The following is a 12,362-nucleotide window of genomic DNA, read 5'->3' as shown; positions in this document are numbered from 1 at the left end:
CCTTCCCAAGATATTGCAAAGAGACACAGAATTATTGGGAGATGACGGAGTGACATCCCGTCACCCACCCACATGTAAGCACCCTCAGGTTGACCCAGCTCACCCAACTCTCTGCTCTTACTCTGCAACTCCTGAACTTTAACTGCCAAAAACCAAAACTGTAAAAATATTACCTCCCTCTTTCCCAGCACTCAGCTGAGACTGGTTTTCCACATGAACTACTCTCACTGGCTCCTGAGTTGCAGGGTTAATTCACTGCCCTACCTAAGTCAGCTATATTTATGATATGTGCGCATGAGGCACAAATCTCAGAAATAGGTTCAATGAGCCAAATTGATTTCTATTGGCTGGGTATCTACTTTTTAAGGGCCTGGGGAAGAAGCTGAGGATGTGGAAATTTATTCTCAGAGTAGGCTAAGCAGCATAAAACAGCTCTCCTCTGCTGGTCATCAGAAGTCATTTCAGGGCCTAAAATCTTGAGTTGCCCGCATTTGCCACCAAAAGCTCTAAATGACCTCTCCCCCGAGAATTGTGTGTGGTTAGGGGGAAGTGTACTACTCCAGTTAAACATTAATGTCCTGGCAGGGTCTCTACCCAGTAGGGGACAAAATTGTCCTTTTGACTTTTCCATCAGTGGAGGAGGGAGCAATTTCACTTACTTCCCACTCAGCACTCCAGCCGCCTACCCCACATGGCTATTAGTCTATACAAGCACTGCAACCCCATTGGTGGAAAACCTGTTCTGGTAAGCCACAACATGCCATCTGAGAACCTATGAGGTGGCAGTAATGACAGCAAAAAAGGCATCCTTTTCCACCCTCAGTATATCTGTAGAACCACATCCAGCCAATTTGTTGCATATTATTCAGAGCTTAAAGATGCCTGAAGAAGATGCATTTGACTTAACGGACAGAAGCTGTAACACTTTTACTAGATTAATCTCAGATAAAATCTCTCAAATCCCATCTGATTTGGATGGTAATTTGACAACAGATCAAGCAGCAGAGGTGTCAGTGGTGCCATATGGTCAGGTTGGTAAGAATTCTTTCAGAATGGTTTCTCCAAAAGATTTCAACAGGAGCACAGGCGTTTCAATGACCACTTTCTGAAAATTCAGTCTTTGTCCATCATGGCTGCTGAAATCTTGCGTAGTAAAATTTAGGATTTTGGTAACCCAAATTATTAATAGTTCTCTGTTGGAATGGGTTTTTTGCAAAATCTTTGAAGGAAGACATAATTAGATCCCCTACTGAAGAAAACAATGCAGTCTGCAGATGACCCAGCAAGTTACAGACTGGTGTCTAGTTTAAGATTTCTGAGGCAACCTGATCAAGCTGGTGGTGGCAGAGCAACTCTAGGTTTCCTGAATGACATACTGACCCTTAACCCTCTTCAGCCTGACTTCACGCTGGGCTATGGGACTGAGACAGTACTGGTAGTATAACTGAGCATTTTCAGACTGCAGGTGAATAGAGGTAATGCCCCTTTGTTGGTCCTTCTTGATTTATTGTGTTATCTTGCTTCATTATCTTGAACATCAGATTGGACTACATGGGTCAGTGTTATGCTAGAGTCATTTTTTCTGTATGATAGGATACATAAAGTTGGAAAGGGAGACATGGAATCTGCTCCCTTGGAGCTAACATGCGGGGTGCCCCAGGGATCTGTCAGCACTGCTTCTAACCTTTACATTCCTTTACAGTCTGGGGCCCTCATACTTGGAGGACTGCCTCTCCCTATATGAACCTGGGCAGACCTTTAAGATCCTCACAACAAGATTTGCTCTCTCTTCACTCTTTCAAAGATCTGAGATCTGTGACTGACAGAGCAAGAATATTGTCTGTAGCAGCCCTTCCCGTTATAAAAGGAGTTGCCAGCTGAAACTAGGGCTGCCTCCTCACCCAATTCAGGCAGCAGGGTAAGGCTGCATTGTTCAGATGGGCCTTTTCCTGACTGTGTTAATGTTTTAAATATGCCAGGTGCTCAGCTTTAATAGACTAGTAAACCTCGTCAAGCAGCAAAGAGAAGCAGTATAAAAATATAGTAAATGCACATATAAATTTATAATCTATCTTTCCTTGCATCAAAGTGAGACTATCTACTCTATAGTTTCCAGGATTCTCCTATTCCCCCCCTTTAAAAGATCAGAACATCTGTCTATCTCATAGCCCCTCACCCATTTTCCACAGTTTCTCAAAGATAATAAACAGCTGTTCAGAAACTACATCGGTAAGTTTCTTTAGAACCCTAGGATGTAATTTAACCTGTGCAGAATATTTAAAACTACTTTAAGATTGCTAGTTTTCTCTTGAATAATTCCTTGTCAGTCTTGAGAGGCAAGCCTATCCCCCTCACCATTCAAGCTCCTTTTGGTGGACAAAGTTTCCCTTTTGGAGGGACATTGAGGGGAAGTGGAGGCTGAATAGTTCTGTCTTCACTTTTTCACCTGCCTCTCTAGAGCAGTGGGCCTACCATTTCCTTCCTCTTTCTTTGGACTCACCTGCAAAAGCCCTTTTCATTGTGCTCTGCACCCCTTGCCAGCTGCAGCTTATCTTGCCCCTTAGCTTTGCAGACTCCGTTCATGTAAGCCTGTTCTGTAGAAGTCCCAAATGACCCATCTCTCCTGCCATTTCCTATGCATGCCTGTATAGGAATATTGCTTCTATATTCACATGCCTTCTCCTGTGATGTCGTTTGATAACATACTGTGTCTTGTTTCCTGTTGCAAGCCAAATGGTGAGGCCACATGGCCTCAATAGCCATGCCATAAACCCACATTCTTTCACACTTTCATGCCAAAAGCCAGACCTCATGGCTACATTTTCTGGCCCATTTGCGACCAGTCACGTACACAATGAAGTAGCTGGAGTTTGGGTCACATGACTGCAGGCAGGGTCTCCAAACTTCCAGCCAATCCCACAAACCTGATGTTAGCAACCATGGCAACCAACAATTGGGCACACCCATGCCCACTCGCAATTGGCTGATGGTTACATCTAATTTGTGACTGGAATTGGGGTATAATTGTTTGATCCCTATGGGAGTGAGCTCTTCTTCCTGTTCTCGAGGCTCTTGCCCTTGCTCTCTCCCCTGTCATTGTCTGTTTTATTGCACCTGAAATGCTGCCTCTTGAGAGACAAAGAGTTGCTTTGTGAACTGGAGCATATGGGTGCGCAAAAATGGGGTTTCCATTCAAAATCCCTTGGACTATTCTGGACTGTGAATGTTCCTGATGTGGTAACTATGTATCTTCAATGTGTAGTTAAGGCAAATTGCCCTAGCCTTTGTTATTTTTATAATCTCTGGTAGTCTATGCTAAGCTCTGTACTGAATAAAGATCCTTCTTATTGCTAATTTGTCTCTGGTGTTGTAACTGAATTCCAAGTCTAAGTCTTGTGCCTAACCCTGACCACATATGCTACCTTGGTAAGAGTGTGCATCTCTGGATAGAGTTGCTACTGTGTTAAATCCCAGATGCTAACTAAGGGTTGGAATCTCTCCCTTAGGAAAGGCAGGGACTAGTGAAAAGAGGTTCTGGTGGCAAATTGTTGTGAAGACCAGAGATGGTACAGACTGTCTCGTGGCTTGTTGTTTAATGTGCTGAAAAGTACAGGATTCCCTCCCATCCCTGGACTGGCCTGGGTGGGCTAATCCTGTACAATGCCCTTGGTGATTTTCAGCTTTTGATGCAGCTGCAATGGCTCCTTTAGATGTCTCCCATTTCCCTTTATTGGTATTGTTTCTGATTGTGCCTTTAATTCTGGTTTTTTTTCAAGATCCCACTCATCACTCTTTTCTCTTGACAGATTACCTAGCTATAGAAACATACCTAGCATTTTCCTAAGTCTATTAAAAATCAGCTTTCCTGAAGTTGAGAAAGTACTTATTTGACTATGCTTAACTTTATTATCCCATAAGATCAAGGGTTCCAGTATTTTCCCCAAAGTTCACACAGCTTTCACTTAGTCAACCAAGTCTTTCCTACTGGTCAATACTGAGCCAAGGACAGCTGAACCCCTCATTCCTTCCTCCACCTCGTGAAAGCAGAAGTTGTCAGCAAGGCATGACAGGAATCTATCAGATATTCTGTGCTAAGAAGAATTTCCCTCCCAGCAGGTATCGGGGGAGTTGATGTCTCCCATTATCACCAATTCTTGCTTCTTTGAAACATCAGTAATTTGTTTCCAGAAAGATTTATGTTGGTCTGAAGCCGCAGAACAAGGTTCAAGTCCAGTGGCACCTTTAAGACCAACAAAGTTTTACTCAAGGAATAAGATTTCGTGTGGCAAACACACTTCTTCAGATACACTGAAGTGGAAGTTACCAGTCCATACATATAGGTCTAGGTGAGCAGCCAATCAGCATAAGCTTCATAAAAGGTGTTTGACAGATGCGAGGACCGAACTGGAATAACTGTTTCAAGAAAGCATCACCTGCATTCCCTCCCTGATCTGGCAGTCTGTAATGGACTCCAACCACAACGCTTTTTTCCTCTGAGGTAAACAGCTCGAATCTAGCGCACGGGTGTCAAACTCATTCGTTGTGAGGGCCAGATCTGACATAAATGAGACCTGGTTGGGCTGGGCCATGTGTGCCATAAAAGGTAATGCCAGGTAGTGGAGATATAAAACTTTATAAAGGACACAGACAAACACAACAGACACCCTTGATCTAGCGTATAAAGATGGCACCTTTCGCTCCCCCTTGTTTCAGGGTAATGTCTAAGATCCACTGTGAGCCTCCTTCCCAGAACTACTTGTATGGCCACATTCCCAAAGAAAGGGCACAGGAATGACATACCTCAGTGGCTGCCTGAGAGCCTCAAAGCCCAAGCTGAAGCATATTTCCAAAGCTTTGTATTTGGGACAGCTTCTGCAGAGGACGTGATGGGTTTTTTAAAAGCTCTAACTGCGTTGTGACTCAATGTGAAATTTGCTTTCTTGCCCATTGTTATCCGTCTTGACCCTTCAGCATGGGATGCAATAGAAATTCGAGGAACAGGGAAAGCACTGCAAAGTCTGAAAAACTACCCGCGACGCGACTGAAAATATTCATGTGCAGCAGTCGCAGCTCTGTGCCTGAGGTCATCGGATCGCCAAATTCTGATCCCAGGTGCTCCAGTCCTTCACAGGGAGAGAGAGAACCTGCGTAACTTGCCAGAATGCTATCGCCTATCAAAACGGACACTGCTGATTCATCGTTACCTCTAAAAGGGAGGAAGAGAGTTGACCTCCTCTGGACGTACCTGGCTGATGTGTATTGCAGAGACCTGAGCGGAGCACACGGACGAGTGACTCGGAGAGTTTGGTAGTGATTTACAAGGGCCTATCGAAAGCTGCTGTTTTTTTCTCGTTGCCACAATCTTCTGCGCAACTGTAAAAGAGAAAATTAGAAAGAAATTTTATTACAAGGAGGCCCACGCATTGATGCAGCAATTTGTTATTCCGCCCAGGGCTTGAATCACCATGTTCGTAAGTAAAGAGTAATTGCATCATTTGAACAGTAATATAAACTGGCAGTCCTGTAACTGATGGGTATGCAAACTAGGGGTAAAAGCACTTACAGTTGTAAGCCTGTGTGCTGTCTGAGATACGGGGGGATACAGATTCACAACCAATCTCTTGGATATCCCAGTAAATATGAAAACTATTCTCAAAAGAATTACAGACTCACTTTCATTTCTTCTGATTTCCACATGGATGAGCTTGCAATAAGAATAGTTAATTGAAGCATTTATTTCAAAAGAAAGCTAAAACACAAGTTGGTAAATCACAGTATTAAAGTGGTTCTGAAAGAAACACTAATCTCCTAGACACAAAGACTGCGGTTGTGGGGCAGGAGGAAGGTATTCGTTTTTGTAGCTCCTCCTGGGATAGATCGCCCCAATGCCATCTTATATTTCAATTTAAATGCAACGTAGGAGTAAAATGTGCACCTGAAAAAGGTGGGTTGCCACAAAAGATGTTTTATAGGGACAGAAAGCTTGGGGAAAAGCTTTGCATTCGAGACGCCGTTCACCATCTCCGGGAGCCAAAAAAATGCAATGCCAAGACAACAACACTTTTCTGTATGACTCTCACAAAACACAAGTCTATGAGGTAATGGCGTTCCAGTCATGATTTGTACTGATAGCGACTGCACTACAGTTAAAGAGTCTAAAAGGCTGGACAAAATTTAATTTAAATCCCCTTACCATGATTTGGAACATAGGTTTTGCCCAAAAATATGCACATACATCTAGGAGATTTTATATTATTTCTACTCAGGGCCTCCTTCAGACGTTCTGCTAGTAGCAGGGGAGCCATGGCAGTGCTGCGCCTTTCTATACAGCCAAGCTGACAGAAGTGGCATAAGACGCACCAAAGAAAGTGACACAATGGCTCCTCCCCACCCTTCGCCATGCCAACGCCGCTCGGGTTGCTGGGAAAGGTAGTGGAGGACCCGTGGGGTGGGGGTACAAAAGGGACCCAGGAGTGTAAGGAGGAGTAGTGCTGCTCAGACTGCCATGACACCACCCCCTCAGGAGTCAACAAAGAAATCCATTCTGCACAGTTGTTACCATAAAGATGTGTTACCTCACTTGTACTGCTGCCCATATACCACAATTAAACTTCCTTTGTTGCACATTACACAGAAAAGCCCTTTCAGTTGGACTGTTAACCATCGCCCGCCCCCCCCCATCCCCTGAGGACCAAGGACAGACGGAAGTGTAAACAGGGCATTATTTAACCAGCCATTTGCAGTAACTGAACGTGATGGACAGCCCTTAAAACAGGCTTCAAAATGCTCTACTACCAGAGTGCCGGAAGACATAAATCTCCTCAGGAATGGAGAGCTCTGATTGATAGGCTACTCCAAGCACTCTGGCCAGCCCCAGCTAAGGGCAGAAATTTTTATGAGCTGGGTGCTGAGGGGAAATGGGCATCATTCTCAGAGAGGAGTGAGTGATGAGAAGATCCTGAGTGCCTCCAGTGGCCACCCTTTAGAAGAGTTGACACGTGTATGTCCTGAGAGGTGTCTTCCAACTGGCCCTCCAAGCCTACCAACCGACTCAAGCAACACCTCCCATTTATTTCTCTTTCTCCTCACCCACCGGAAGGGGGCAGGGTGGCTCCCACTCCTTCGTGGCTTCTCCTGCCTTCTTTACAATAGCAGCTAAGATCTCACAGCAAAGTGTCTCGAGGTCTTGGCTCGGTAAACAAAGCATTTTTATTTGTGTTTTGCTTTGCTTTTCCTGCAAATTTGGGGGGCTCTCTCAGGAACCTGGCCCCACTCTCCTGGTTTGTTTGTTTTTTCCTATCTGCAAGGGGGCAGGTTCACTATTCGGAATATGAGGAAGCTAACCGTTTACTGGAAACGCATGGACAAAGAGTACTGGACTGGTATGGTTGTGGCAGCTGGCTCAGGCTAGGTGAGGCTTACCATTTAAACAATGTAAATCCAATCCTCAATATTTGTCTTTGGCTACTGGTATTTTTACATGTCAAGTAAAAACTACCTTTTTATTCCTGGCTGCTTCTTATTCCAGGCTGCTTAGTTCCACAGTCTTTTCTGAAACCCAGTAAATTTGGTGTAGTGGTTAAGTGCGCGGACTCTAATCTGGGAGAACCAGGTTTGATTCCCCACTCCTCCACTTGCACCTGCTGGATGACCTTGGGCAAGCCATAGTTCTGTCAGAGCTGTTCTTGAAAAAAGAGCAGTTTCTGTCAGAGCTCTCTCAGCCCCACCTACCTCACAGGGTGTCTGTTGTGGGGAGGGGGAGGGAAAGGAGTTTGTAAGCCGCTCTGAGACTCCTTTGGGTAGTGAAGGGCGGGGTATAAATCCAATCTCTTCTCCTCTTCTTCTTCTACCATCAGGCTTAGAATAAAGTGAAGCAAGGAAGTCCTTTGTAGAGATAGATCTTCTCAGGAAAGTTAACCTCTGTCCATGATTAACTGGTGTTGGAGACAAGGGGTCTGAATGAAGAGCTACTTAAGAGGCAAAGCAAGGCTCGAGTCCAGTAGAAACTCACAGACCAACAAAAAAATTTTAGGATATAAGCTTTCAAGAGTCAAAGATCCCCTCATCAGATACAAGTTGGAAATGAGATCCCTAAATCTTTATATCCTAGATAGAAGGTGGGAGGGGTGTTGCAAAAAGGGAAGTCAGGATGCAGAGGTACAATGCACAATGTAATCAGCTTGATTAGAGCAGGGGAGAAATGCTTAGGCACAGAACATTAGCATCTGTCGTGAGGTAAGAATCTTACGTCACCATTCAGCTCTGGTGGGTCAATTGTTCTGAACTTGTGAATTAACTCAAATTCAGCCATTTCACACTGTAATCTTCCCTTGAAGCTTCCCTGTCTGAGGACTGCCCCCTCCTAGGTCAGTGGCAAAGGTAAGGCGCTAAGCCTGTAATTTCCAGCTACCCTCTAGAGTGCACGATGGAGAGAAACAATCATGGGGGTTTTTTTGTGTGTGTGAAGGAACTGATTGAAGGAGAGCCAATTTCCTCATTACGGTCTAGTAACTTTGAGATCTGAGCCTGACTGGTACTTCTCTCCTGGATGGAATGATGTTGGGTTATGAAGAGCCAAGAAAGATAATTCTAACACAACATGCCTCCCATTTTGACCAAATGCATGAACTCACACTAGCATGGGATAGAAATTAAATACTGCAGTAATAGATTGGGATCCTTTTTGGCAGTAGAGTATTTCAGATTTAAACATCTAATCTGTCAGCAAACTATGAAAGCATCAGAAATCTCATAAATTTCAGGGCTTTTAAAAAATAAAATCCCTTTGAATTTGATCATCCCCTGAAGTTATTTTCAGTGCAAAATGCATTCAGTACCTGGAATGGACATTCATTCACCCGCCTGTGTGCCATATATTAAAGTGAGGCCAAAAACTATTTAAAGTTTTACCTTCATTAATACAGTATAATTTAAAACCAGAGATTCTAAATTATAAAATTCCTGGTATACTAAAACAAATTCATTTATGTTGCTATTATCTCTTAGGGCAGTTAATTTGACGGAAATTAGACTATTGTTTAATTGTTCCTATTAATCAGGGGCTTTAAAGACTGAGAACAATAAACAGTTACCTTCAGGACTGAACAAAGTCAAAGTTGGTTGATGTTGTTTCTAGAAAGGTAGAGCACCGAAGGGGAGGAAGGTGGCAGGGCATAGCCTGGTCTCATTCAGACTAGGAAGCTAAGCAAAGTAGGTACTTGGATGGGAGACCACCAAGGAGAACTCTGCACAGGAAGGCACTGGCAAACTACCTCTGCCTCTCACTTGCCTTGAAGGCCTCTTGCAAGGGTCATCATATGTTGGTTGCATAGTCACTGCACTTAAGTAACGTAAAGCACAGAAGACCACCACTTAACCGGGTGAGCCATCACCCACTGTGATCAGCACCCAAAGCACTAGGTGTTACGACTCCATTCAAGGGAGCTAATTTTGCGGATAAAGCCTAAAACCTACAGGCCTGGGAAATGGCCCTTCTGCCATCATCATCTAGAGTAAGGAAGCCATGTTCACCTCTCAATAATGCACCAATCCAGAAAGAAGAAGAGAAGAAGAAGAGATTGGATTTATACCCCGCCCTTCACTACCCAAAGGTGTCTCAGAGCGGCTTACAAACTCCTTCCCCTTCCCCTCCCCACAACAGACACCCTGTGAGGTAGGTGACAGAAGCGGCTCTTTTTCAAGAACAGCTCTTATCAGAACTATGGCTTGCCCAAGGTCATCCAGCCAGGTGCATGTGGAGGATTGGGGTATCAAACCCGGTTCTCCCAGATTAGAGTCCGCGCACTTAATCACTGCACCAAACTGGCTGGAAAGAACACACAGAGCAGTGTTTTCCATGGCTTCACAGTTACAAGTCCGAGCCACCAGTCAGGGTGTGACTCACTGGCAGGGCCCAAATACTGCAAAACTCTGGATGCCCAAAACTGGTTGTGGCCTCCCAAGAGTCTCCATTGGCTCCCGGGGGTGGATGCCGGCTTGCTTCCCGGCCACTCAGAAAGCTGAATGCACACCAGGCAGCGGCCTGAAGCCTTCCCCACCAGGGGACAAACGCATGCCGGACAGGAGGAAACTGACATCAGGAAAATGCTGTGAGATAAAGTGTTACTCAGTGTGTGTGTCGTCACTTCAGAACACACAGAAGGGCTCACGTTATTAAGTGTTCCCCCCCAGACAGAAGGAACTCCCTTTAACGCAGAAAGGTAGCATCTCCTAGACGTCTAGTTTTGTATGAGGAAGACACATCGTATGGTGGACAACTCCTATCACATACGTGCCCCCCAATCTGAAATAGCAGAGCACAGACACATGTTGGGACTCCTCAAGAAGAACTCAGCCTGGGACAACTGCTGTGCAGTGCTGGGGCCACAAGAGCAGACACCATTGGAGGCAGCACACCAACATCTGTCACCTGTTACCATGTGTGTTTGCAATTGCATTTTGTCTGTACTGTGCTTATGCTGTGTTGATCAAATGTCTGTGTATCTGTGCATTTGGGACTCAGGGATCACTGCTGTGTGTGTTTGATGCTGTGTGTTTGAATGGCTGGCCTTGCACCTCATGCTGCCTATGGATGGGCATGGCTTGAGCTGCCTGCCACAAGACACATGCCTCCCTGGAATCTCCCAAAGTGCCTCTGGACAAAGGAGACCAGCGCCATTATGCACAATGAGAGACTTGGAGAAACAACAGGCTTTTCCACCATTGGCGAACTGTGGGAAAACACGCAATTCTCCCTGGTATCTGGTTTTAGAATCACAAAGACAACTTCCTGGATTGCCTATGGACCAGGCGCATCTTCTGCAAGTCAAAGGTTGCCAATGGAAACGACAGTTTCACACCTGGCCACATGGCCCCCTTTGAAGTTAGGGTAGCATATCTGCATATTGCCCCCTTCCCCTCATTAGGACGTCACCACTCTTGACCTATAGCCTTAGCAAAGAGGACGGACCCTAAGGGTTTATGGCCGTAAGCCAAGCCCAAAAACATAGCTTTTAAAAAGAGGAACACAGCCTTTGTTTCTCTGGTTAACCCACCCCTCCCCTACCTTGCAACTTAAGTGCTGCGGTTGAGTCTTACTGTGTTCTCTGGAATCCGGACCAGGGAACCCGCACGTGGCTTGGCTGGTCCAGCTCGTGTGCTTCTAGAGTTCACCCGCTGATCCTTAAGCTGCCCCCTTTTCTTCTACGAGGAGATTTCTTCTCAGCTCGGACCTCAGATAAGTATAAGCGATATCCTGTTGTGTTATCCCCCTTGTCTGTTGCTTTTGTTATTTTCCTTGCTGATTGATTTCTATGAACTATTGTAACTAAGGATCTTGTGAGAATCTGTGTATGCATCTGTTTTCGTATGCTTGAGAACTGTTTAGTAAAAAGGCAACATTTATTCATAAACCTAGCGTGTTGTCTCAATTCCTGGGAATTAGGAGCATTTCGTTGGGCAATCTGACCTCTGTATACATTGGACAAGAACTCACGCCACGCCCAATGTTGTAGATAATTCAGAATTGGGCTCCCGGAACCATCCTTAGAGGAGTTCGGGTCACACACCCTGATGGTTAATTCTTCCCCACCAATCAACAGCGGCTTCCACAGAGAGCAACAGAGCAGTAGTATGGAATGAGGAGAGGTTCGTAACACACACACCCCTTCAGCATCAGCAGTTCTCTCCCTTCAAACTCTTCTAAAAGGTAAAGGTTCCCTTGCTCGAAAGCCAGTCGAATCCGACTCTAGGGTTGCGGTGCTCATCTCCGTTTCAAAGCCGAAGAGCCAGCGCTGTCCGAAGACGTTTCCGTGGTTATGTGGCTGGCATGAGTAAACACCAAGGTGCACGGAACGCTGTTACCTTCCCACTGAAGTGGTACCTATTTATCTACTTGCAATTTCTTGCTTTCGAACTGCTAGGTTGGCAGGAGCTGGAACTAGAGACGGGAGCTCACTCCATCATGTGGTAACTCGGGTCTCGAACTGCTGAACTACCGACCTTCCACAACCTGCAGTTCAGCATCTTAACCACTTGAGCCACCGCAGCTCCTCAAACTCTTCTACCATGACAGAATTCCATGTTTCCTTACCACTGAACCCTTTCCCTAAAATTCTACTGGATTAAAATCTAGCCATTTTACCAAGCATGAAGTCTTGATGTTGGTTGTTCTCTTAGCTGCAAGGCAACCAAACCAGGGCTCAACGAATCCCAGGTGCCGTGTCACCACAGTCCTTGGAAATTTCACTGTAGCGCCTACTGCTTTCAACCATGTAATGTCTCTCAGCCCTGACATGAATAGTCCAGGCTAGCCCAATCTCCTCAGATCTCGGAAGCTAAGCAGGGTCGGCCCTGGCTAGTAT

At 45.3% G+C, this 12,362-nt stretch overlaps 1 protein-coding gene across 2 annotated transcripts in view; it reads right to left on the bottom strand.

Moving 5' to 3' along the window:
* Nucleotides 1-12,362, bottom strand: part of LOC107123193 (arf-GAP with GTPase, ANK repeat and PH domain-containing protein 1-like) — a 440,455-nt gene that overhangs the window by 336,701 nt on the left and 91,392 nt on the right. For both annotated transcript variants that reach the window (XM_015426385.1, XM_015426386.1), the window contains exon 7: nucleotides 5,246-5,373. In XM_015426385.1, coding sequence (XP_015281871.1) covers nucleotides 5,246-5,373 — 128 coding nt within the window. The remainder of the gene's footprint in view (nucleotides 1-5,245; nucleotides 5,374-12,362) is intronic.

Source organism: Gekko japonicus, unplaced genomic scaffold, assembly GCF_001447785.1.
Source record: "Gekko japonicus isolate JY-2015 unplaced genomic scaffold, Gekko_japonicus_V1.1 scaffold769, whole genome shotgun sequence".
In the NCBI taxonomy this organism is placed as follows: Eukaryota; Metazoa; Chordata; class Lepidosauria; order Squamata; family Gekkonidae; genus Gekko; species Gekko japonicus.
Note: the sequence above shows the minus strand (reverse complement) of the source record. Positions and strands in the feature narration are given on the sequence as shown.